This window comes from Dermacentor silvarum, chromosome 8 (genome assembly GCF_013339745.2).
Source record: "Dermacentor silvarum isolate Dsil-2018 chromosome 8, BIME_Dsil_1.4, whole genome shotgun sequence".
Classification (NCBI taxonomy): Eukaryota; Metazoa; Arthropoda; class Arachnida; order Ixodida; family Ixodidae; genus Dermacentor; species Dermacentor silvarum.
The window spans coordinates 113,150,098-113,177,546 of NC_051161.1; the positions used below are offsets into that span (position 1 = coordinate 113,150,098).

At 43.7% G+C, this 27,449-nt stretch overlaps 2 protein-coding genes across 3 annotated transcripts in view; one reads left to right on the forward strand and one right to left on the reverse strand.

Moving 5' to 3' along the window:
- LOC119462352 (protein MMS22-like) overlaps positions 1-27,449 on the forward strand; it is a 151,998-nt gene that overhangs the window by 8,487 nt on the left and 116,062 nt on the right. Inside the window, exons 3-4 of the mRNA XM_049672947.1 lie at positions 4,730-4,901; positions 6,391-6,443. Coding sequence (XP_049528904.1) covers positions 4,730-4,901; positions 6,391-6,443 — 225 coding nt within the window. The remainder of the gene's footprint in view (positions 1-4,729; positions 4,902-6,390; positions 6,444-27,449) is intronic.
- LOC119461624 (uncharacterized) lies at positions 11,006-16,986 on the reverse strand. Of its 2 annotated transcripts, none has more exons than XM_049671778.1 (3): positions 16,219-16,986; positions 12,796-12,876; positions 11,006-11,469 (listed from the first exon to the last, which is right to left on the reverse strand). In XM_049671778.1, exons 1-3 carry the CDS (start codon positions 16,474-16,476, stop codon positions 11,428-11,430), a joined length of 381 nt encoding a protein of 126 aa, XP_049527735.1. In that variant the 5' UTR covers positions 16,477-16,986; the 3' UTR covers positions 11,006-11,427. The 2 variants fall into 2 exon arrangements, with proteins under 2 accessions (XP_049527735.1, XP_037578914.1); XM_037722986.2 differs by having other exon boundaries at positions 12,733-12,876.

The window sequence follows — 27,449 nt, forward strand, 5'->3', positions numbered from 1 at the left end:
CACCGAAAATAACTCCCTGGTAATACAGAATCATGGAGGAGACATGATTTCTCACATTGATTCTTGTCCTTTGTGGACAAATCTGAAAATCATTCATCATCAGAACCAGAATATTTCAATAAAAATGCAAATCTCTTATTTCACTGTCATGCAAATGACAAGTACACATTTTCTAGAGCATCAGACAAACTGAGACGCATTTTGCATTTGGCATATCGTGGGCACCTACACACAAATCAGTGCCCTAAGACAATGCAATTTAGAGGTCATAGTTTCTGTCTGTCTTTTTGCCTCTTGTATGAATTTTTCAACAATAAATAGTTATTGAAACCCTTGGTAAAGGAACTGTCAGCGAGAGGAGCTTGTCGCTAGTAATGAGGAGTCATTGCTAGGTGTGGAAGAGTTGAGTTCGTGTGTGACGAAGGAGACGTTTTAAATTTAAAATGTTTCCACGCCGAATGGAGTGTTAAACTGCAACAAAATTTTGCTTTGACTAAGTTTGCTACAAATGTATATACCCTATTATTGAAGCAATCTTGCTGTAGCTGCAGGGCTGATAATTGCCTTATTTTTTTATTAACAGCCTTAAAATAGCACCTTTGTGAATAATGCTGACACATGGTGGTTAGTGTATAGATGCATATTGCAGAACATGTCCTTGAGACTTCCAGTAAGCCGTGGGCACCATCTAGCCTCGGAGTTAATGGCACCGCACTCGTCCTCAATGTTATGCGTTCTGTGTCATCTTCAATGAGTGGTAATGGCAGCATTTTTTTTTTCAATTTTGATATTAAAAATGTCTATTTTTTCTTAACTTTCAGTGACGCCTCCACTCATATTTCAAACAAAATTTTGCATGGAGGTTGCTTTGTATCTACACCTGCTTAAACTACACATATTGAGCAGTCCAATATTTCGTTGCTGTTGTCATTTTAAAGCCAGTCTCTTCCTGAACTGGTTTCATCACTTTCAGTTTGCCAGTGTTCAAATCTTGGGGTTGTGACCAGGAGACTGAATGATCAGTTGAAGATTGTCTTACTTGTTTATGAGTTCCACTAGGCTATCTGTCCCAGACCATGGTAACGGTGTGACGAGTCCTTATCCCTACACAATGTGATCTCGCAGCGTACACATCCATGGAAGCTGAAAAGGCTTACTCTAACTCAGATTATGCTGGCTTCAGCTATTTCAGTCTGTGCTCTTATACTCTTATGTGTTTACTTTGTAGTTCCACTGTGCTGAATTGCCAACAATGTATTGCGAAGAAATGTTGCTATTGCAGTGACATGTTTTAATGGTAACAGAAAAGAATCTATAGGCTAATCAGTAACTGGCTTGCATCCCCCATAAGCGATACATCTCTTTCAGTGATAGCACTTAAAGTGTACATTGATTGGATAAGCCAGCAAAAAAATAATGGATGAAGGTAATTGCGGAGATCTACCTGTGTTATTTTCACACTGAAAATCTCTCCACAAGAGTTCGAAGTTCGGCTAGTTGACCTCCATTCAACATGGTAAATAAGATGGATGTGTTGACTATCAGTTGATATTTATGAAACAAGTTGATACATAAATACAAAATCAATTGAAAGCATCTGTCCTGTTCCATGTCATCACTTGCCCTGTCATCTGTGAAACACCTTTTTCGAGTTTCGCGCTGAAACCACAATGCCAACACGTCATTGTGATGTCACAGATTTCAAAGCGCTCGCTCACATTAAGACCGTTTTGGCCTCGAAACACATTAGGCTGACTCTTTGGTTCTTTCAGAATGCAATGGGGGCAATGTTTACGAATTAAAAATGACCTGCATCTGTGTAAATGCTGTCAAAATTTGTGACCTCATCACGGCACGCTAGTGTGATCAGGGTGATCTCTCAACCTGTCTTTCGTTTCTGCATCTTTTCTGACATACCAAGCCTCCGTGGAGAGCAACACTGGCCACTTTTCATATTTTGCATGGTTTTCTAATACAGCTGGACTTGTCTATAATCTTTAGTGTCCCTTTAAAGAACGTGAGGTGGTCAGGACTTGTCCAGAACTCTCTCATCTCTAGTTGCCAGTGTTGCTCGAGAAAGTTGAACACTGTCAGTTTGTGCTTCTTGTGCTGTGGATGCAAGCACTTTTGATCTGTGCGTGTGACTGTTATAGGCTGTATGTTATAGACACAAGTGGCAGCCCAACCTTCAGGTTCTTAGAGACACTCTGATGATCGCACACATGCCACGGTGGCATTCTGCACTGTTTATGACATTTTATTGCTGAAGACGATGGAGGGGGATCAATTCCCAGTTACAGTGGCCACATTTCTTGCGGGGACAATGCAGAAATACCTGTGTACTAAGATTTAGATGTGCATTAAAGAGCCCTAGGCAATCAAAATCAATAGAGACCTCCCACTATGGTGTCCCTCATTGCCCGTGTGTTACTTTGGAACATTAGACGCAGTTCTGATTTTTTATTCAAGTGATGTCACACTTCCTGGCACTGACCTGCCAAAGGTAGGATGGTTGGTTATTCAAGAAAAGAAGCAGTTTGCCTGTACTTAAATGTGTTATTAAATTGCGGAGCTCTATCTCCCGAAACTGCACAGCGGGTTATAAAGTACACCACAGTGGAGGGCTCTAGATTAATTTCAACCACCTCGAGTTCTTTAACGTGCACCTAAAATCAAGCACACAAGCGCTGTTTGCATTTCGTCCACATTGAAATACAGCTGCTGTGGTTGGGAATGAAAACCACAACCTTGTTCTCATCAGCAGAACACCATGGTCACTGAGCCACTGTGCCTGGTTAAAGTGAACAAAATTTCAAGCTTAGATAGGGTGAATATCTGTAAGGAAATTTCGTGACATTATATCTATTGCTCATCTTTGCTGCCACAGTTTGGGTGCAAGAAAAATTGATAAGTGATAATCTTCAATAGGTGGTATCTAAGACATGGCATCTGTAACGTGTTTCCAGCTCCACAGTCGTTTCTGGCGCATGCAGCCTGTAAAATCATTGCTTTCAAGACCTGCTTCTGTGAACTCAGAAGTAACCAACACTGCGGGGTGGATTTGGACTCCACCTATGGCTTCTGGCGCATGCAGTCAAAAAAGAATCTTAGCCTTCGAGATCTGTTTTCGTTATCAAGAGAGAGCCATCACTGGGGCGTGGGTTTAGACACCGCCTGTTACAATTTTCCCTGCTAACACAATTAAGCATTGGTTCTGAACAAATGTTGAGAAAACATGAAAGAAAAAAAAAAAGTGTTGTGCAACGCTGGTCTGATTTGAGTAGGCAGCTCTGAGAGAATAATTCACCAGTCGCTGCTGCCGTGCCATGCCAACATGTTTACCTCTGTTTGTATCCATTTCTTTGGTCTTGTATCTGTTTTATTCAAAGCAATAGCTTTTTCTCTCTCATGCAGTCTTTGGCATGTGTGATCAAGTAGAAGCAGGGGAGAATGCAAAGTGGTGTTGGTAAACTTTTTTTTTTCTCCCCTACAATTTCACCATGTTGGGACATGGTGAAATTGTAGGGGAGAAAAAAAAAAGTTTACCAACACCCAAAATGCTCACTCTTTAACGAGAAGACATAAATGATGGTGACTATGACTTGCTCCGAATCTTGTCTTTTTTTGTGTTTTAATTGTTCCTAGACATATAGCTTATTATTTTCTTTAACTATAGCTTTCAGTTACCTCCTGGGGTGGTGAGCCTTGGCTGGAATGTGAAAAAGCAAAATAACCCCCGATTGCTTAAAATGGTATCAGATTTCAAGAGTTTTGCTTTGTCTAGGAAAGCACCTTTGATGCAACCAGGTGGCTAATAAGCTCTTTATGATTTTCGAAGCAGCAACAAATTGTGGCACGTTTCCCTTGGGATAAAATGAGGGAAAGGGCATTAAAATTATCCAAGGACCTTCGAGAAATTTTACCAGAGCAATTTACTACAAAAAGGCGAAGTTGTTGTTAAGGTAACCAAAAGCTAGTTAAGTTTTACTCCTTTATTACTAAGTTACCAACCTGGTGTGAAGCACTTGGAGGCAAGCTTCTGACTTATTTGAGCACATGCGCGTCATGGGTAGTACATTCTTTACAAGCCGACAGTTCTGCAATGTAGATATGCATATTTGTGGAAGCAACGCCTTGTGTTGGAACCTTTTTTTTTTTTTTTCCTTTTTGTGACTTTCAGAAATTTCTTTTACTTGGCTAGTCTTTTGGCATGGCCGTCTGTGCCTTGTATTACAGCCCTTAATATCGACAAGTTTCACATTTTCTTTCGCATAGTACTTACCTACCCATTGCCACGATGATTTTGAACGATGCAGCCCTGTGCTGAGCCTTGCCATAGCACTATGGTTGTCATCATCGGCGATTTCGTCATGACTCAACATGAAATGCTCGTGCCAGCCGAGTGTATCGAGTGTAAGAGCAGTGGCAGTTTAACATGTGCATAAATCCACTTAACAAAACATATCTTCAGCTATTTCTCTGTGAACTAGTGTGCATTGTACAGAACTACGCAATTTTTTTTTTCTTTTTGCATTCCTCACTTCAAAGCGTTGAGATGTGGTCCAGCAATAAAAATAACAGTACTTAATTGCAAAAAGTTAGAAAGGAAACGAAATACAATCAGGCCTGCCGAAGCCATCGTTGCTTCTGCGAGGCACTCTAGTACCTATCTGGCTTAAGGCCAGGATATTGCTGTTGATGCAACTGCGATTGATTTGGCATTCCACAGAGCTGACCGATGCAGATGTTGGCATCCTCTTCGACTGTGCCGCTGGTGTGCGTCCGCAAGCGGTTGGGTGCCACATACCGGCTGACGTGCCCTACGTCCAACTGTGTGGCCAGCCAGTATGCCGCACCCAGTTTTCCCGCACCCAGCTGACCCGGCTGTTTTGGACGGCAAGGTATGCGTGCCGGTGTGGACAGTTTCTGCTAATTTGAAGGGGGTTTGAAATTGCGATTTGACTGTATGTGTGCATTTGGGAGTGCTTTGGCTTGCCCTAATTTCTGTGTGGCCCAGGCTGGACAGTCACTTAGACCTGTAACACTAGTTTCATAAGAAACAAGCAACTTAAGAGCAATCACTGTCATTGCTTAACGCTGACAGCATTTTCTTGTAATTACTGATGAAACTAAATGAACGATGGCAAATGTCAATTTTGCTGCAGCAGAATTGTGGCACCATCTGTGACAGCTACAGCGACTGCTGTTTTGCCATAGCTGTGACAGATGGCGTTACCGTTTTGTTGCAGCGAAAATCGAAATCTTTTGAGTGACGCAGCCGAGACAATGCACACTTCAGATTTACTGGGGACAAGACAGGCAAGTAATGCCTACAAACGTGGTATGAAACTAAATCTACCACAAAATGCTGCCTCTGTGTGAAATATAAATGCGAGAGAGTCATCAGTATAGCTGAAGGAATTTTGTATACCTGGCACTCCTATTTACGGAACACTTGTATTCTCTGTTCTATGTATAACCTGCCCAGCACCACTTCTTCTTTTTAACTTCAAGCAGAATAATATAGACTAGTACTTGCATTTGGTCTACACTGCATTTTTTCTTTCTTTCTCACTCTCAGCTTTAAATGGGCCCTGCAACACCTTTTTAAGGCCACCATTTTTGCTCTAGTCCTATTCTCAGCCTGTCAAAAATCTGAGAGGAAAATTAATTCTGATAATGCACATAAACCCAAGTTATTAGTAGCATAAGCTTGAAATACAAGCAATACTGGATTTACCCTTGACTTGAACTTTAGCAGCTCTGGATGCCATGTTTCATTCTCCCATGACTTAGAACTGCGGTGCTCAATAGCAGCACATATGTACACAGCTTTGGTGTTACATCACGGAAGTTAGCACACCATGGTGTCCAAGCCTGCTCAGCTTGTTGGTGGCATTATTTTTATGGTTACAACAGCTTCCGCGAGGTGGAAGTTGAGGGCACCATGTGCTTGTGTTGATGGCATTATTTCCATAGTTAAAACACCTGTGTGCCTATCACGATAATTAGGCATGATGAAAATCACTGTAAAATAATGTCGTAGTTTTTAGCAGTGCTCACAATATCATGTGAACATAAATCACACGCTACATTTTTATCCACTGATCATAGTGCCGCAGATCGGCATTGTGTCCGCTGTGCCAAGTGCACAAAATTGCCACATTATGATGGTTATATCACTGCCACCCAGCATGCTTTCTCAGACGTGTTGTAGGGCCCGATTAAGCATAACATTCTTCTTTCCATCACTCTGATATAGTAATCGTAGAGCTTTCAGATCAGCTAAGTTTTTTTCTTTTTTTTTGGCGATTTATATATACACTGTATAACATAAGCATGGCATTCTGCAGGTTATATATGCATGTATATACTATATTTCTTTCTCAGGTCAAAGATTGTTGCTCTGCAGAATGACCCAAGTATCCACAGGGGCTCACACGGTGAGTGTTTATGCTTTCCCTGCTAGTTTTGCGGTCCAGATTCTATAAACTGTTCCATACAAATTTGTTTTACTAGTCAATCATAATCTGGGTACTGCAAAATGCGTTAATAGAGCAGTTGTGTAACACGAATGTAACCAATTATCGTATATACGAGGGGCGCCTGAAAAGTTTGTGGCCTGACCCGGACGTAGTGATCGTGGGTCGAAATTTTGCAGTCAGTTATCAACATAGTCTCCCTTGAGGGCTACACATGTATGCCATCGCTCTTGGAGTTTCATTATTCCACTTTGGTAGAACGTTTCGTCCTGCTCCTCCAAAAAGCCTTTTACGTCGTCCATGACGGTTTCATCAGAAGGAAAACGACTTCCACCAAGGTGCTTTTTCATCTGTGGCAATAGGCTGGTAGTCCGAGCGAACGAAATCAGGGGAATAGGGCCGGTGCTGAAGCAGTTGGAAACCACAGGAGTGAATTGCAGCAACAGCCGATTTGTGAACTGGCGCATTGCCCTGGTGAAACAGCACCCCTTTCTGGAGCATCCCTCGCCGTTTTTCCTTAATTGCCGACCTTAGACGGCGAATCTGAGCTGCATAGTATTCACTGTTGATGGCTTGACCTTTCGGGAGGAATTCCACGAGAATGACACCCTTGCAATCCCAGAACACTGATGCCATAACCTTGCCAGCAGATGGAATCACCTTTGCCTTTTTGGGGTGGGGGGAGGTGGGATGCTTCCACTGTTTCGGGGTTTCTTTTGACTCGTGACGAAAGTGATGCACCCAAGTTTCATCCATTGTAACGAATCTCTGCAGAAAAAATATTAATATCAGCTTCAAACAGTTGTAGATTTTCTGCAGAGTGAAGTTCTCTAATGTCAAAAGTCTGTTTGTGCATGTTCAGGAGTTGTGTTAGGATGTGGCCAACCCTCTCCACTGATATGCCCACACATTCTGCAACGTGCCGCTGTGTGACATGTCGATCAGCCATTACAATGTCTTGCACTTTTTGGACATTTTCATCTGTGCATGCTGTTGAGGGACGACCACTGCGCGCAGCATCTTCAATTGATATCTGGCCTCGTTTAAAATCAGCCATCCACTTTTTTCACCATAGCATAAGAAGGAGTATTGTCCCCTAATGTCTCCAGCACTTCCTTGTGAATTTCTTGTGGTGCCAGTTCTTTTTTCAAAAGGTATTGAATGACTGCTCGCTTTGCGAATTTCTCCATTTCCATACTTCAGCTTCACGACCTTGCTTTAAACCGCTGTACTTAAAACCAAAAAAAATCAAAATAAATCCAGATTGCTCATGAGACAATTCAAATAACTGAACAACATATTGCATTGCAAAACAAGACCACGCGAAAAAGATTTCACGGGTGGGCTGCGAACGTTTCAGGCACCCCTCGTAACAAAGTAAATTTAAAATTTGGTTGGCAGTGTGCATTTTACTGCTATAATAAAACTGAAAATGCAGGATCAGAGATGATCAGCTGTTAGTTACAGTGAAGGAAATATTTGTTCGCTCAGTAGCTATGGAGAGACAAGGAAGGGAAGGGGGGGGGGGGGGGACAGATTTTGAATGTAGGCACATTTTGTCTTGGCCAGTAGCCTGACTTGGCTGGCCCGGAGTCGGTGAGCCAATGTGCTGATCTCATATGATCACACCAATCAAACAGCTGCATGTTAACCAACCATGCCAAGGGCATGTTTATTTACTTATGTGCCATGTATCGGCACAAAGTTACCAACAGGCCATCAAGATTGGCTCATCAAAGCATCGCATCTGTGTTTCTTTTGCATAAACTGGATTGCAATAGTTTTTTAACTGATATCAAGATGTTTACTGGTGAATATTGGATACAACGAAGATACTTTCGTGTTGGGATGCGACTTTGTTATAATGAGGTTTGACTATATGAACAGCAGCAGTTATTTTCATCCATTTAGTTGTGAAGTGCTTCAAACACCAATCTGTTCTGCTCCGATTTAACCCCACAATGCCCAACCTAATATTTTTGATACACTGAGTTTGCTACCACAAAAATGCTCATTTTAGTGCAGGAAACTTAAATGCAAAACACATAGTATAATTTATGACATGCTGAAGCAAAGTTTCAGTTGTCGATAGCTATTCTAACCTATCATACTCTTTAATTACCACACTAATTAATTTGTCACTCAGTTAACTTTTCATGTTTTTCTGCTACGAATGTCCTCTTCATGGCCAGAAATAATGACGAATAAGCTGTTATAATTTTCTCTGGTGTTGTTGTGCTTGGGCTTTGCGGGGTTAAAGTGACATGGAACCCCCCCCCCCCCCCTTCTCCCTCGCGCGTGCGCGATTGAGGCGGCTGACCCCCCCCGCAAGCTTTCACTCAAACACACAGCGTACGGCGCGCGGCGACGATGTTGCCGTGTTTGGACTTTACACGGAACTTCAAAGCGACGTCCACGGTGACGGCACAAATGCGCTTCACAATAAAATGTGCTTCTGCGCGGTTACTACTCCGACGGTGACTAGAGTTACTGTATAGGCTCCTTTTAGGGAGCTCCTAAAGGAGCCTATACAGTAGCTGTAACGGCGACAGCGAATTCGCACCCCCTACCGGCAGCTTATCTCAAAGGCCATGCTTTTTTGCGCGGCAATCAGCAACAGCTGTACGAGCCGGAAATATGTCATGGTGGCCATATTGTAAGTTCACTATCGCTGGCGACTGTCGTCCGGGCGTCGCAACTCCAGAATCGAAGGTCTGTGCACATGAGATTTTGCCGATTTTGTGCCTGTGCAGTTGAATGGGTGTCAAAACACTCAAATGAGACATTGTGCTGCCGCTTTGGAGCTTTAAAATGGCTTGTACAAATGCCATCATAAAAAAAATTTAGGGCTGAACTACGGCTTAAGCGGTCAGCCAATACATGGGGTTCAATGGGGGCTGGGTGGGGGAATCTTCGCGACTATGTTTAAACTGCAATTACGCATTAAGCGGGTACGTATTAACGAGGTTTGACTTTACTATCCTTATACTTCGTATAGCTGCCTGGTAATTTGCTGTCGCGATCAATGCTTCGCCTTGTAAAGTTCCTAACATCCGCTAATTTTTTCAATCCTAATCAGCACGGCTTTCAGAAAGGCATGTCCTGCGAGACTTAACTATCTCTGTTCGTTAATGACATAAGCTCACATCTTGATCAAAACGTACCTGTAGACGCCCTCTTTCTAGATTTCCAAGAGGCATTCGACAAGGTTCCTCATGAACGACTCCTCCTAAAGCTATCGCGTCTAAATCTTAACCCTTTTGTTCTCCAATGGGTATGCAACTTTCTGACTAACCGTCAACAGTTCGTTTTTGCTAACCAATGCTCGTCTAATCTATCACCCGTTATCTCCGGTGTGCCGCAAGGCACTGTCCTAGGACCACTACTCTTCTTAATATACATTAACGACTTACCGAAAGGTTGTTCTTCGAAAATTCGTTTGTTCACTGATGATTGCGTAATCTATCGTCCTATTACTAACGACGCTGATTCTCGTTCTCTTCAGTCCGACCTTAACATCATTGAAACATGGTGTAATAACTGGCTAATGTCTCTCAACGTCAAGAAAATGTCGCTACTTACTTTCCACCGTCGCCAATAATTTATTTCAGCTAAATATGTTATCGCTGGTGCTGAAATATGCGCCGTCACTTCTTATAAGTACCTAGGTGTTAACCTATCCAGTAACCTCGGTTGGTCTTCACACATTTGCAACATTAGCAATGATGCCAATTCGTGTTCTATGTTACCTGCGTCGTAATCTTTGTCTTGTTCTCCCTCCAGTAAAACTACTACCATGTTTAACATTCATTCGACCCAAACTTGAATACGCATGCTCAGTGTGGGACCCATACCAATCTAACCTGGCAACAGCACTAGAATCTATACAGAATCGCGCCGCAAGGTTCATTCACTCCGACTACTCTTACCACACGAGCGTCAGTAAACTTAAGTCATCTGTGAACCTTCCAACCCTCGAGCACCGCCGCAAAACAGCAAGGCTATGTCTCTTTTACAAGTTTTATCACTCGTTGCCTCACCAGACCGACATCATACCTGCGCATCGAACTTCATCCCGTCATAGCCATTCGAAGGCTGTTTATCCCCCCCCAGCTCACACCGCCGCTCATCTTAACTTTTTCTTCGTACAGACAGCGAAAGACTGGAATCATCTACCTGCCGAAGCGGTGCACCAATCCAATCATTCATCGTTCAAAGCATTCATAGAAAATGTAACCTACTAGATATGCCCACCCCTCATGTAAAACCCCAAAAGGGGTATTTGAGGTACTAATAAATAAATAAATAAATAATTTTAAGTTGGCAAAGAAAGTCGCAAAAACCAGTAAGTGGCACGAACTGATGGTGGAGCCTTTGTACTTTGGATGTAGCATACGAGGTTACTGTGTTTAAGTCAGCTATTATTAAGTACCATATGCTTATTGCTTAAAATTGCAGTGCATACACGATTAGGCTGTTGCGCTTTATTCCATGTGTATTACGAAGTAAAGAAAAATGTCCATGGTAACGAGCGGCACTCGTGTTCCTCGGTGCATGGCAGCGCACATGATTACTGTTCTACGCACACATGCGAGCTAAAATCCTTTGTTCCAGCTTGTTCAGGTCTTCAAGAGACGACGTTCTGCCGAAATCAAAAGCGCACGCATGGCTCCGGAGACACGCTCAACACTGTATCACGTGCAAAAGGCATCATTTTACTTTTGAAAACTTAACTTGGCTAAAGAACACCCTTGACTTGGTAATGGCCAAAGCTGTTGGAGAGAAAACCATGAAAGCATGTAGATATTATTGTAGAATAATTTAACACTTCGTAAAGCATGAATCGCAGGAAGGTCAGCTTGATAAACAGGTGCAGGTGCCAGCTTGAAGGTTAGCTCGTTGTCCTATGGTGTGGTTTCTGCTTCGAAGTCTCGTCTCTTTGTAATCACCATTCGGGGCCCGTGTTTGTCCCTCGGCTCCTTAATCTCTGAAGAGTTGGACAAACAAGACAGCGGAGTGGTTTCATGAAAAACATTGCATGGTGCAATTGCTGGGAGTCAGATGGCCAGGAAAGCGCTGTGTATGAAAGTGGGCATTTGAATACTAAAAGGTGCTTCAAAAGCCGTCAACATTAATGAAAAAAAAAAAGACACCTGGTATAATTAATTATAAAAGTGTTTTTCGCAGACAAAAATTTGATGAGGTTCAATTCACCCGAGTCTTGTTCGACATCAAATCAAGTCTGCTTTCATGTTTCCAATTTAATCTCTATTAAAGTGGACACTGAACAACAACTCAAAGTTAGGTCAGACGGGGAACATGCCAGCACTCGCACAGTTCGTAGCTTGCACAGCCACAGATCCTGAACTTGTTTTACTCTGTGAGCATATTTAAGCAAGCACGAGGGATTGGTCTTGTACAAAAACACAATTTTTAGCAAAAACATACACAGTGACGATCACCGAGTTGATCAAATAATAATATAGCCAAATGACAAGTGCAACAGATCTTTCTCATTTTGAAACTGAAAAAAAAAAAAGAAAATTGCGCTCCTTGAATTATATCAAATACTTTTTTTGAGACTGTACAGAATTTGTCAAAATTAGCTACGGCAAGTAGTACAATTCAAGTCCTTAAACTGGATTGCTTAAAGATACGGGCATTACTTGCATGAGAAAACGGAATGCGTAATTGACTTAACTAATAAAATTTTCACTGATTAGTCCTTAACTGACTACTTTATGGCACATATTGCACTTTACAAATTAGTAGCTGGTGAGTTCACAAGGTGTATCCACTTGGAACTAATTATTAGGATGACCCCAGTTTTGAGATACTATTCATTCCCAAAGTGTGTAATGAAATACACTGGCGTTCCAGTTATTGCTGTGCTTAAAAGCATAAAACGGCATTTTATGCACTGAAGTGCATGTCTCGAAACTGGTGCCATTCTCTGAATTTGTTCCTAGTGGATATGCCTTGCAGGCTCACCAGCACCGATTCGCAAATTGCAGTATGTGCTGTGAAGTAATTACTTACGGAATTAGTGGGTTTTTGTTAATTAGCCAATTATACATTTTAATCTGTTGTGCAAATATTGTCTGCCTCCACGAGCAATCCAGTTCAAGGATCAGAATTGCCCTATCTGCCACAGGCAATTTTTACAAATGTATAAAGCCTAAAAAAAAAAAAAAAAAGATGACCTAATATTTTTGCAAACATGACAGCACCGTATGACTGGTTTACTGACCTTAGTTTTTGTCTGTGTAGTAGTGGTACAGGTGACCACATCAGTTTGGGTGCTGGCCTTCACCTTGATGACATGGCGGTGTCCAGTCTTTGCCTGACTGCCCAATGTATGCACTTGATATACGTTGGACTTGCACTGCATCGCCTGCAAAGAAGCAAGGGGTACCACCTTTGAGCTCCTGACAGCATTCTTACTCACTGGCTTAATATTAAAGTGGTCCTGAAACCCCTCTTCTTCAAAACTAAAAACACTCTGGAGCAAATGTGACACCTTTTGATAAATATACTGGCACAAGAACGTTGGAACAGGACTTCACAAAAGTGTGACGAGTGCCGTCTTTGCTTTCCCCCTTCTTCCTTAACTCAATTTGCTCTCTTTGGGACGGTGCAGGTAGCAATGTTCTGCCTACTGATCGTTCGTCGCTTAGGCTTGTTCTCTTTTTCGTGGTGCACTCGAGCCTTCGAGACTGGCGTCTCACAAAGGTGCCTGAGAGAGTTACAAAGGAGCAGTGGCAGGACAGGCAGGATGCTTTAACAAATGCCCCTTTCACTGTCGAACACTAAAAGGGTCTGCATGCACTTTGCTCAGGATGAACAATCGCCCAATTGGCTGGCATAGATAAGCTGTCGTGCAAGTATACAGGGTGTTTCAGTTAACTTGGGCCAAAGTGTAAAAATGTGCAGATGCTACATAGCTGGACAGAACCAAGGTAATGTAGTTTGCGTCGCTTGGAGATATTCAGACAATTTTTTGCATCCCGCCTAATTAGATAATTAGTCATAATCAACTAATCACAAATATTATATATAATTAGATGAAGAGTGTCAATGAGAAAATGGTAGAGCAACATGAGAAACTCCCGATACAGCTCTGTTGATCAATACGTGCAAGTTAAAAGTGTTTTTCTGAGCGTGAAGGAAGCCCGCAAATACACACGAAGTGCCTCGAGCAGCCAGTTGCACGGCAATTTTGCCTGCATTCGGGGGCTTCTTTCACGCCCGGAAAAACTCTTATGTAGCATGTATTGAGCAACAGAAAGCTGTATCGGGAGTTCCTCATGTCGCTCTGCAATTTTCATTTAATTATAATATTTGTGAAGTTGATTAAATAATTATGAGTAATTATCTAATTAGGCGGAATGCAAAAAATAGTCTGTGTATCTCCAAGCGACGGCAAACAACATTACCTTGGTTCTCTCCAGCTACGTAGCATTTGAGTATTTTTGAACTTTGGCCCAATTTAACTGAAACACCTGGCGCCACATATGGATAATGAGTGTGTGTAGTCCTGGAAAGTAAAGAGCGAGCATTCTTTTATGCGATATTGTGGGCTCCCTGCTGCATGTGCTGAAATATTTGATGCATGTGGGATGCAAGTAAATAGCATGTCTAGAGCCTGGGAAAGGCACCTCAGCTGCAGCCACACAAAAGCCGCCGAGACACGCTCCAGCTCAGAACGAAAGGAGTGAAATTTCGGCCCGAATTAGTCAGCTGGCGAGGAAACATGTCTGCAGCGGAGAAGGTGGGGTCACTTGCTGCTCAGCAGCTGCATGCAGTTGTGGGCAGCCCTGGTGCTGTCACACATGCTCGGTTTGACTTAAGGAGACATCATTTTCATAAAATAAAGTCAGTTAGTCCAGCGCCCTTCCTGTTTCTTTCTCTGTTCCTTTCTCATGGATTTTCTCTGGTTTGCTTGTCGTTTGCTGGCATTCGACTACCTTGTACCATGTTCGAGCTCACCCAACAAGTCACTCTTGAGGGTGTGATAGAATGTGTGCATAGGGTGATGAGTGAAATCAAATGCGACAAATTTTGGGCAGTAAGTGCAAAGAAAGCAAAACTCGAGGCACTGATGGTGCAGGAATGTTCACTTGACTTCAACTGGCTTTGCACCATCATACAATTGGCTTTGCGCCGTCACTCAGTTTCCTGGGATATGCAGCTTCGAACGTTCAAATAGTCTTTGACTATCGTTTCTGGAACATGTTGTGCTCTGAAGTCTCTGTGTCATTTCTAGTGTGCACAGTTGCATCTGCAAAATGGTCTTTAAGGGTAGAGCCTAACCTAACCATGTTAGCACAAAATACTGAAACAAACATACATGTAAACACAAAAATGCTAAGTGCTCTTCCTTGTTTCTGTCTGTTTCAGTATTTTTATTGCTAACATAACCTATTTAATCTTACTAAACAGTTACCGCCCTTTCCAACCATTTGCTGCTTTACGTCAGAGACCATGATGATTTGAATGTTCATTTAACTAATTATGTTGCATTGATAGGTTGAACTCTGTATTAGATGTGATGTAATCTGCCTGTGCTCATGCACTATCAGCTGCAGCTGTTTCTTCACTCGACTAACAATTCATTATTAAGGTTGTCGTAGCAACAAGCCATAAAACAAGTTGTTGCAAGAGCCAAGCACCGGAGGGTCTACCACTGTTAAGGTGGCCCTTCATAATTATTTCTCAACCTTGCCACAATGCGGTAGATAGTTTCATGATTAGCACCAGAAGCCCAAATCTTATGACAATTCAGGCATCATATCCACTCAAAGGACAAGCAATAGAGCTTAACTTCAACATACTGATTTCTCAAGAAACGATACTTTGTTTCATGGAAAAACTGTATTCTCATGTAAGGACCCCATCCCTGAATTTGGGCCTGAACAATTCAGAAAAGCGTGTTATAGATATTATCCATGCAAGGCCAGCACCACTCTTTCCCAATTATGCACACTGTCAGCCGTGACCATGCATCACATGCTGTGCTTATATTTCCGTGCGGTGTACAGAGGCATTTTGATTGTTCCCACAATTAATAATCTTGGCAGGAAGCCTCTCAACTCGGGTGTCGGCATCGTTAAAAATATTGTTTGCCGAGGCCCCAGGGCTTGTCCTGTTACAATGTATGTGTGCATTCATGTAGTGTGTATGTTGCTGTCTGTATGAGGTGCCTGCCACTCTGCACCACACAAAGCATCGTGTAAGCACTCTGTTTTTTGTGTGTACTGCACGCATTTGTGCATTGAGCTTTCACTGTTTCTGTGCAACCTAAAACATACAGTGGTGCTATAGGCTAAAACACTGCTTTTATGTTTTTTACGTGAAAACCCCTGTAGCGTTTATTGTGCAACCTTACGTGCGGCGTATCGACAGCTTTAACAAGAAACCCCCTGTGCAGTGCTTCTGTAAACTGCATGCAATTGAACCATTTGGGCACTGGCACCAGTGGTACAGCTTCCACTTACTGCCTCAGTCTTCCTGTGAAACAGTGGCCAATTTCATTAACATTGAAATTGCTTATCAACACCCTTCATTATATTGAGGATAAACACACATGGATGTTAAGTTATGAAAACTAAAGCGGTTTGTTGCATTGAGGTTACGTGGGAGCCAGTAGCAGTTCCCATCTGAACAAACAGCTGTAAATAACTGTGACCAGTCTGGGAAGTTACAAAGCTTGGACATACCTGCATGCAGTACATACCTGCATCCCTGGCACAGTTGTTAAAGTAACACAGCTTTCTGGTGTGCCATGATGCAGCTCCTCAGCTTGGCACGAGATGGTCAGTGAAAGTTTGGGCACGTATGGAAGCTCGGAGTTGCTGGACAAACACAACAGTCTGGGCTGGGACAGTCGAGTCTTGGCATGCTGGGAAGTGGCAAGCGCAACTGTGGTTGCACTCGGAGGCTTCTGGGTTTTAGTTGAGTCGTGCGAGGAACACAAATGTATGATTTGGGGCATCTTGGAGCTGACGGGAGTGGTTAGTACAGCAGTAGGTGCACTTAAAAGCTGGATATCACGTGACCTTCTGCCACTCGGTGGACACAGCAGTTTGGTTTTGTGTGCGGTGTCTGTCTTGGTGTGGCAAGGGGCACTGAATGCAACAGCTGGTTCACTTGAAAGGCTGGAATGTCGAGACCTTGCATTCGTTGCTGAAGAGAGCAGTTCAGATTGGGACGAATTTGCCTTGGCGTCACAAGGTGTGGAAAATGAGTGGAGCTATATTTGGAAGCGTGGAATTGGGCGAGTTTGCATCAACAGTGGTACACAAGGGTTTCCACTGCAATGTCTGAGAGTTGGCCAGACATTGGTGAGTCTTGAAATTTGGTGAATCAGAAGTCTGTTTTTTTCTCATGGGCAGAGGTGCCGAAGCTAAGCAGTCTGCTGGCATGTCACTAGGTCGCGGTCTGGACAGCGGCATCTTGAAATTGGTAGGGATCGTAGCCAACAGCTTCTGTCGCTGTAGGCAACAGCGCTGGAAAAAATTATAGCATTGCTGTAATCCGCTCAGTGCTGCTAAATGATTCAAGATTCAAGATTCATTTTATTTCTCCAAGAGAAAAAGGCCCGGGACAAAAAGCTGCCTTGAAGCAGCTTGACAGGGTCCGGGGCCCATTTACAAAATGGCAGCAGTGAAACGGAAAAATACAATTTCACATATATCATGAATCAGGAACCGTACACAATACAGAATTACAATTAACTAACTGCAGACAAAAGTAAAATTCAAATATACAATGCACTGATAGTAAAAAAATTAAAGAAAACAGTGGTATAGCAGAAACAATGTTTAAAACATGATTGTTTAAGTTCACAAAAACTAATATTGTGACAGATGTCTACCTAAACCATTCAGTACTCATAAAATACCAAATGCAATGCTGTTCATTTTAAAGGCACGTCAAAGAAATGTAGAAGGTTACGCTATATTGCTAGATTACATTCTTGAAGTGCCAATCGGGCGTTTCTTCTAGCTGAAGCCACAAAGCTCAGGAAAGCAAAATTCTTCCGACACAAAAGTCCAGATAGTGCTTTGCAAATGAAACATATCAGAAAATGTTTTAGTGATCTTATTTCGCCTTAGTATCTCACTAACCATAGGCATGTGCAAGGATGCCCGCTAGTTGAAGGGATGCTAACCTCTTGAACCCCTCTCCTCTCCCCCCTCCTTTTGTACACGCTAAACTGTTACGCAGATGCCGGAGTGCCGGCATATGTTTTCACCAGATTTTCACTGTTATAAAGATGGGCCTAAATATCCTAAATTTATTTAATGTTGTCACGCGGGCACCAATGATTACTTTGGAATGCACGGGGAGACTTGTATAAGCAATGGATGCACTTGACTTGAGATTCCACAACCAATGACGGTGCTCACTGCTAATGCTGTGATGCAAGCATTGCTTGCCTGTCTGGGCCCAAGTTCACCCACTAAAGAGATAGATCCTCTAATTCACACTTTTGGTGATATTTCTTGTTCTTCACTGTCACTACGAAGTGATATGTTTTTATTCCTATCTTGCTTCAGCTGTATGATATCCGAGGAGGACAGCAATCAAGTTGGGCGTTAAGACTTCTTGGAGCTTTCCCTAGCAAATTTTGCCACTGTTTGAAGCAAATGCGCCTTGAAAACGTGCAAGCTCTCTGTAACCATTGTTCACTTAACTGAGCAAACTAGTTTTGTAACTGTAGATACCCTATTGTTTGTGCCCTGCACCTTTTATGCCGATTAGCACATGCAGTCACTCATGCAAACTGCTGTTAGTAACATTGGCTTTCAGTGCCTAGTTTATTAGTCCTTCAAAGCCTTTGTAGCGGCTATTCTTCTTTACGTGTCACTTAATATGGACTGAACAATTTGTGCCTCTTATCAAGTGATGAATTGATCATACAGTAAAACCTCGTTAATTCCACCCCGTTAATTCAGAAAATCGGATAATTCTGACTCGTCCTCTAGGTCCCGGCAGGCACATACATTGTTTAATGGAATCAAAATATAGGTTAATTCGGACGTATTGGGACGCGCAGTCGGTTAATTCGGACAACTCTCGGAGCTCGGCGAGCGCGGAGCGCTGCAAATGTGCTACACAGGAAGAGCAAAAACGGCGCTAGCACCCAACTTGTACGTGTACGTGTACATTCATGTGTACGTGAATGTTTAAAGCCTTTATTCTTGCGTTTACCACCGCGCATAAGACCAGCGTTGGCCGCGCGCCTTCATAACTGCGTAGGCGCCATCCATGATCGCGTTGATAGCCACCACGGTTTCGTCCGCAGTTGTTGCGGCAAACAGTAGTTTTGTTTTGACTCGGTGCGTGCATTGGCAGCGTGCCTTCACAACTGCGTAGTCGCCATCCATGATCGCGCCGATAGCAGCCGCGGTATCGTACGTAGTTGTTGTGGCAAAGGGTAGTCCCGTTTTGACTCAGTGCAAGCGTCGGCCGCGTGCCTTCAAAACTGCAGTAATCGCCATCCATGATTGCAGTCGATTAGCCGCCGCGGTGTCGTTCGCAGTTGCGGCAAACGGTTGTTTCGTTTTGACTCGGTTCAAAGCTGTCGAGGATGAGGAGCACCGGCTACATTGTGATGGATGGTCGATCTGTTGGTGACCAGCTCACTGGCGAAAAATAATCTGGATGTGCGTGCCGTAGTGCAAAAGCGTGTCTCGGATGAAGGCGCGCGCTGCGAAAGAATTCTCGAGGCCATCGCCGCTGCGAAAGCCAATCAGTCGTGACATGACGAAAACTGCAGCTTACGCACTGCTATTCAGCAAAATAGAAACTGGATTTGCTCATTCGTTCAGTAAATAAAAGTGTGTTGACGTAGTAAGCATTTTTTTTTTACTCTCTCGATAATTCGACATTCGGTTCATTCGGACATTTTGTTTCGGTCCCGTGAAATCCGAATTAACTAGGTTTTACTGTACTCCACATTTAACTCTTTTTCTCCCTCTGTGTGAGCTAAAAAGAGAGAACATGCAGTTTGTGGCAGCAAAGCACATATGCACTCCTGTGCGAAAGACAGGCGAGCTGAAATGGCATGGAACTGAGCTAAAGTGCTCGATTTTATAGCTCCATGTAATGTGTGCGAAGGAAGCCCAACACACAAATCGAGTGAAGGACGCACTGTGCTTTGATAATGCTCCTCCGCAATTCATATGAGGAGTTGCTTGAGGAGCGCACCTTCACTTCTGGGCACTTGAGTACATGTCAGTGATGGAAGCGATAATTTACTTTTTGGAGCAGATTTCGGAACAGAAAAAGGCGCTAGTTTGGAGCAGCTACTGGTGTTTTCGAAGCAGATGGCAAAATATGTCATACAACTCCTGCTGTTAAAAGCATTACTGAAGCGTCTCATAAATATTGCTACGGGAAATGGTATAACTGAAAATATATTTACTGATAAGACGCGTTCAAGGTTAGATGCGCTTGGCGTTTTTATGAAGGCCAGAAACAGGCAACGGCCAAGCGGAGCGAGAGAGAGCACCAACAACAAGAAACGTCTTCTTCTTCGTCCTCTGCTGGCGCCGGTATTTGTCACTACAATCACTCCCCGGCGAAAAAGGAGCCACCCTGGCGACCTATGGAACAGGCAGCACTGGTGGGTCGTAGTGCGGCTTCAGTCGGTCGACATCAACAGTTTCGCGTCCGCGACGCCGTTGGTCCGTAGATGGCTGAACGGGCTCAATGACGTAGTTGACCGGGGGACGTCTGTCGTAGAACCCGGTAAGGGCCGTCATACTTTGAGATGAACTTTGTGGAAAGGCCGGGAGTAGACGAGGGAACGCGGAGCCATACCAGCGATCCAGGTGAATATGAGGGAAAGCACAAGCCGGCGTCTCGACTATGTTGCTGGCTGGCCTGGTTTTGCGCGGTAGGAGAACGTGCGATCTGACGACATTCTTCGGCATAGGTGGCAGCTTCGGATAGAGTCATAGATTCTGAAGCGTCGGGGCGATACAAAAGAATCGTGTCCATAAACGAGGAAGGTTCGCGACCATAAAGAAGAAAGAAAGGAGAGAATCCTGTGGTCGACTGACTGGCGCTGTTGTAGGCATACGTAACAAAGGGAAGGACGCGGTCCCAGTTAGTGTGGTCAGCGGAAACGTACATAGCGAGCATGTCGCCGAGAGTGCGATTGAAGCGTTCAGTCATACCATTGGTTTGCGGATGATAGGCGCTCGTAGTTCTATGGACAATGTTGCATTCGCGGAGCAGGGCTTCTACAGCCGCGGAGAGGAATGAACGACCACGGTCACTCAGTAGCTCGCGAGGCGCACCATGTCGAAGAACAAGGTTGCGAAGGATGAACGAGCCGACTTCACGTGCTGTGGCCGCCGGAAGCGCTGAAGTTTCGGCGTAGCGCGTGAGGTGGTCCACGGCGACGATAACCCAGCGGTTGCCATCTGGGGTGTACGGTAGAGGGCCGTACAAGTCAATGCCGATACGGTCGAAAGGCCGGGAGGGACAAGGCAATGGTTGAAGCTGCCCTGTTATCTGGTTAGGTGGGCTCTTGCGGCGTTGACACTTGGAGCACGAGCGGACGTACTGCCGAACGAAGCGGTACATTCCGCGCCAGTAGTATCGAAGCCGTAGGCGTGCATACGTCTTTAGGACACCGGCATGGGCGCATTGAGGATCCGCATGAAAAGAGGCACAGATGTCAGAACGTAGATGGCGAGGAATCACTAGCAACCATTTACGGCCATCAGAGAGGTAGTTGCGGCGGTACAGGAGCCCTTCGCGGATGGCAAAGTGGCGAGCAGTGCGCCGAAGCGAGCGGTCGGTGGTGCGCGGTGATGGCTGAGATAAATAATCTAGAAGAGATGCTATCCAAGGATCCCGGCGTTGCTCGGATGGCATGTCGCCCAATGTAAGAGAGGAAGAATCATAGCTTGAGACAGACGCAGCACCAGACTCATCAGGCAGTGGTGAGCGCGAAAGAGCGTCGGCATCCGAATGCTTACGGCCTGACCGGTAGACAACACGGATGTCATAGTCCTGGAGACGAAGCGCCCAACGAGCTAAGCGACTAGATGGGTCCTTTAATGACGACAGCCAGCACAGGGCGTGGTGATCAGTCACGACATCAAATGGACGGCCATATACGTAAGGTCTAAATTTGGTGATTGCCCAAACGATAGCAAGACATTCTTTTTCCGTGACCGAATAGTTAATTTCCGCTTTGGTGAGAGTGCGGCTGGCGTAAGAGACGACGTACTCTTCGAAGCCAAACTTACGCTGGGCTAGAATAGCGCCCAGGCCGACTCCACTAGCGTCTGTGTGGATTTCTGTTGGAGCGTCTGGGTCAAAGTGGCGTAGAATAGGTGGGGATATCAAAAGATGGCGTAAGGTGGCAAACGCGTCTTCGCAAGCTGTAGACCATGCCGAGATGCCTTGGCTGTTGGCAAGCAGCTGCGTTAAGGGGGCGATTATGGACGTAAAATTACGCACGAATCGGCGAAAGTACGAACACAGGCCTATAAAGCTACGGAGCGTTTTTATGAAGGCCAGAAACAGGCAACGGCCAAGCGGAGCGAGAGAGAGGACCAACAACAAGAAACGTCTTCTTCTTCGTCCTCTGCTGGCGCCGGTATTTGTCACTACATTACAAAATATATACAGCGAGCTGTAGCACTTCCAAGATGGCGGAAAGACAATCTCTTCAAACGTTGTCTTCTTCACCCAAATGGCAACTCCCAGAAAAGTATCTGCGTGAATGAAAAAGTTTTTTTTTTGTGTGTGTGTGTTTGGAGCCGGGGAAGGGAAACTGAATCTTTATACCATGTATTTGTGCCTTTTCACTGTGGAAACTTGCTGTCCAAACAACGAACAGGGCACAAACATTCAAAGCAGGCCTGTACAAACCCATTTATTAAAAAAAATTTAATTCCGGGGTTTTACATGCCAAAACCACGATGTGATTATGAGGCGCGCCGCAGTGGGGGACTCCAGGTTAATTGTGACCACCTGGCCTTCTTTAACATGCACCCAATGCACGGTACACAGGTGTTTTTGCATTTCGCCCCGATCAAAATGCAGCCTCCGCGGCCGGTATTTGATCCCGTACCCTCGGGCTTAGCAACGCCAAAGCCACTACGTACGGCACCATGGCGGGTCATGTATGCTTGTCTGTTTAAATGGGCAGGACCTCTTCTAAATAAAAGGTTGCTGAAGCCGCGCGCACACTGGCGGCGTTCCACCAACAGAACACCTACAACAAAATACGCCCTGCTTTCAGAATGACTGCACTGGCCAGCGTCTCTTTCTCTGCTGCCACAGCGCTCATGTGGTAGCTCCAGTACTTACTAGAGTTCCAGTATATGCTATACAGTAACGCTAGGGGGCATAATTTTTCAGCACGAAAGCATAGAACTCTATGGAGCGATCACTGCGAACGTGTATGAAAATGGTGAAAAATTTGGACAAAATGAAAATATTGACCTAAAGAACTACAATAGTTGATGCTGTTCATCGTGAACACAAATTTGTTACTTTTTCTGTTTGATTGATTACCTTGGAGCCACAAATATATAATTTCTGGAGGTACTAGGCCACTGTTTCAGAACTTTCCGATAAGGCTTCCCGGTTGCACGTGGGACGAAGCACAAAAAAGGCACCTTCCGAGTGATTCATGCTCACGCTCGCAAATTGGCACATGGTCCTTGTGCTTCTTTTTATTAAGAAATGTTTTACAGCGCTGAAGAGCAGACCACTTGGTATATATACTCAAATGAATCAATTGTGTAGATTGTTCGAAATGCATGCACTGAAGGAATAAAAGAGCAAGTGCGCCATTCTTCAAGTTGTGCACACAAGGCGACTAACCGTGGTTTGCACGCATGCTAACCATGCACATTGCTGCTAACCGCACAAGTCACTTTTAATATTGGTTATTCTAATTACAATCTAACGTTAGGTGACAGGAAGAGAGCGGTGTGGGTGAGAGAGCAAACTCCGCAATTCATTCACAATAGATGACTACACTGCAAATCAAGATCAGAAAGTGAGTTCTGTTGGTAGCTTCTAGTTGCATAATCAATTTTTCTTCCCTCGTCTCATGGGAGGCTTAGGCCCGGCCATCATAAAGTGCTGGTTCTACAATAACATTTTATTCCTCCTCCTCCTCCCTAATAGTACGGCCAACAATAATACAGAATCGGCAAGAGCTAGTTGTGCCACAGAAAAAGTAACGTCACGCGTTATGTAACATCACGTGAGGGCAAAATACAAAAGCGCAGGGCCTCATGCCGCTAGCAGATGACAGAAAATATTGACCCCCAACTTCCCCAACACTGCAGCACTCCTGCTGGCGAAGGAAGGTAGCTCGCTCTGTATAAAGCACCTCCATACACATTTTCACCAACCAGGCAGCAAAAGTGGCAGCCGCACGTGGATGGAGGGGCTTTGGCTCTGCATGATGCTACAAGCCTCGGAGCTCCCTACAGCTAGTTTCGGTTTCGTTTCTTAGGAGGCTACGGTGTCATGCTGTCATGATACAGGAAGTGGTCACATGGGCGCAGGACATTTCTAGGTTTTTACCAGGGTGTCGAACCGAAAGAAATAGTGGTTCGACTGGGTCCAGCCCGCTCCGATTTTGTTCCAGATCAATTCCGGTTCGGATGAACAAAACTTTATGTAACGGTTCGCAACACACAGTAAGCTTTATCCTGCCCCATGGCGTAAGGCTGCAGAGTGCTCTCGACTTGTCTGCATGGCGCATGCTTTAACAGGAGGTGAAAGAAATGTTCTTTCTGACTCACGAGAGACAGGAATCAATGTTCCTTGCAAAGATATCAATGAAGTTTAATGTTCAGCTACAGCAGGCATGAAGACTGTCATCTTGGGCAGCGTCGTCGCAAGAGAATGGAGCACCCAGTGCGGTGCCTCGACATGTCCTTCCTATTTCTCGCATTCCCTTTTAGTATTATCTGTACTGAGTACAGGCAAAACAATAGAAAGTTATAGGGGTGTTCGAATACTAACATTTTCTGATCAAATTGCAAATATGAGTATTTGACAAAAACAACCTTCCTATGTTGAGTATAATATTAAGTATTTCAAATTTATAAGAAAAAAAGTTTAATTAAAAATTTCGTGGAAACTAAAGGCTTGTTTACATTATTTGTTACATGCACACTGTGATACAGTAAAATTACATCTGGTCCACGATGCAATTAAAAGTAGTAAAAAAAAATAAAGGAATAGGGCATCCCAAATGCATGTAATAGAGAGCATTTATAGTGCTCATTGAAAAAAACAAAGGACAATACTACAGCGCTGCATTATTTTGATAGAATCTAAACATCATGAAAATAATAAAAAAATAAATTTATTTGCATAAATCGGAACAGCTATTTCGTAGGCTGCCTAAGACGAGACATTCTTGCCCAACAGCTGGTAACTGAAGCATAACTGCGAGTCGGCCTAGTTGGAACAGATTCATTTTTTTTTTTTTTACGAAGAAAAGGAGACACCAGGACTTGTGTCTTTTCTTGTGTCTCCTTTTCTTCGTAAGCGCTCGTCCTTGTGTCTCCTTTTCTTCGTCCCTGTTTGTTTGCGCGCAAAAATTTAAGAAAATGAAGCTGGTAACTGTTGTGCATAAGTGATCTCCTGCTTGTGTTTGTTCAGGAACTCAGTAGGAGCCTGAAGGAATATTTGAAAACTTCGAATAGTGAGTTTTCAGATAAAGACTTTTCAATTCATATTTGAAATTTGGAATATTCTCTCACACCTAGTAAAAAATACTAGTCTTCCGAGGCGTAAAAGCGCACAGATTTGTTAGCGCAAATTCTCACGGTCACAACTGAAAGGGCAAAGTTTCTTTTTTTTTTTCCATAAATGTTGCATTGCATTGGTCATGAGTGTGCAGCATAGATCCGGACTTTGAGATGCTGACAATGCGAACAGTGGCCGCGCAGTTCCACATTGAGACCTCTTTTTTTTTTTATTGTATAGGTGCGTGCTGCTCAGATTACTCAGATAAACTTTTCGCATTGCCGCCGTCACTGCTCTTTTCTTAAATAAAAGCAGGTGAAGACATTGGTGCTTCTGAACCATGAACAAGGACAGTTTGTGCTAAACATCGCAACAATATTTCTTATGCAACTGCACGGGGTGCAGAGTATTCTGCTTACTAAGCATGGATAAGACAGTCGAAGTCACGCATATTGTGCCCCAAGAGCAATTTGCAAAAATTGAAAACCGTATCTACTGCTTGGAGGCACTAAACGTTCGTTGAACAACAGATCTAAAAAAAAGTAATAAAATCCTGCGCTGTTTACAGTCGTTGTTACCACGCATTGAGAAGGTGATGGAATTCATTATGGACCACGCTGTTCTTGTTACAAGAAGCCATGCTGATCAACTAGTTTGTTTTCCTATTTTCTCTTCTCAAGAACACCATATTTCTTGTTTTCCAAGTGTCTTGACGTGTCCGTTTTACTGTTTTTCTAGTAACAGTAGCGCGCTGGCCTAACAGCCGAATTGGCAGCTTCAACAGAAAGGGTAATTCTGCGGTGCCCTTGAAAGAATGTTTCGGCCAAGGAAAGCAGCTGACATGGCCAAGTTCAGAAGTGTAAGCGTCTCTGCCTAGGTGGCCATTCAGGTACCAGCACACACCTTTGCACCCAACCCTTACTAGCACAAACACCCATTCTCACACATAACGCAGCGCTCTGCTCATGGGGTGTGCCGACTAAAAAACGTAATAATTTCGAAGGATCTCTCATCTATGAAGCACCTGTCTGCATTCTAATATGCTTGAATCGTTTCGTGCCGAACAGGTAACCTTTGTTTTTTTATACGGGTTTAGTTTGGGTTCAGGCACATTATAAGAAAATCAGTTCAGGTTCGAGTTCAGTTCCAGCTAGAATTCCGGTTTGGGGGCAGTTTTCGGTTCAGGGTTTGGTTCGACACCCTGGTTCTTACACCCACTGTGGTTCTGCCCTGTCACATCCTAATCTGCTACTGATGAGGACCAATGTAGCTGCATAGCTGACGACCAAGCGAGCTGGAGTGAGTGTTGAAACATTGCAATGTGCTGCTCCGACGTGACTACCTTCTTTGTTGTGATATCACGGCACAGTAGAAACGAAACTGAAACTGGCTGTAGGAAAGGTATTATTATAAATTATTTAGGGCACTCCGAGGCTTGTGAGTATTTATTCTAGGGTTTAATGGTACCAGGCCTTCATTTACTAAATGATGAGTGGAAAATATCATGTCAGTAAGCCTTTAGAGACAGTATCTCTCTTTCTCGGTATTCACTTTCTCAGAGAGTCAGCACCTTCTGCCTTTTTGGGCATTTACTATACTGACATCTATTGCGCAAAAGTTGGAGACAGAGCAGCTTTTCATCAGCTGTAGCTCATCGATACTGTACTGTTGTATTTACTTCCTTTGGAATTTTATTACACAATTCTTTCTTTTTTGCTAAAAGCTTCACAATTGAGAATGCCATCAATGCAGAGCCTACCATTACAGCACTGTGATTCCTTTAAGATCATGGAAACCAGAATTATCAGCTTCAGCTTGCTAAGGCTTTGTCAAGCTTCTGTTCCACTGCAAATAGGCTTTGTTTATCAAACTAATTTCGTAACTGCAAATACAGTATTTCCGTGCTGGCGCTTATACCGCCTAGCGTTTGAGAAATGGTTCATATTCATGCCAATGCTGCTGAGTAGCACTGCACTTATCTTGTTCATTAGTCATCCAGAATCTTTGCAATGCTCATTCGTTCTTCATGTTTTGTTTCATGAAGTATTGAAAGAACAGTTCCTGCCTTACTTACCAAGGGATGAATTGATTATCCTTCACATAACCTTAATTTTTTTTTTCAGAAACAGTCATGTTTTAATGCATCTGGGCTGTATTTTCAAACAATCCATTGAATTTTTCTATTAATTCTGCCATTTGTCATTGGGTTGGACCCGG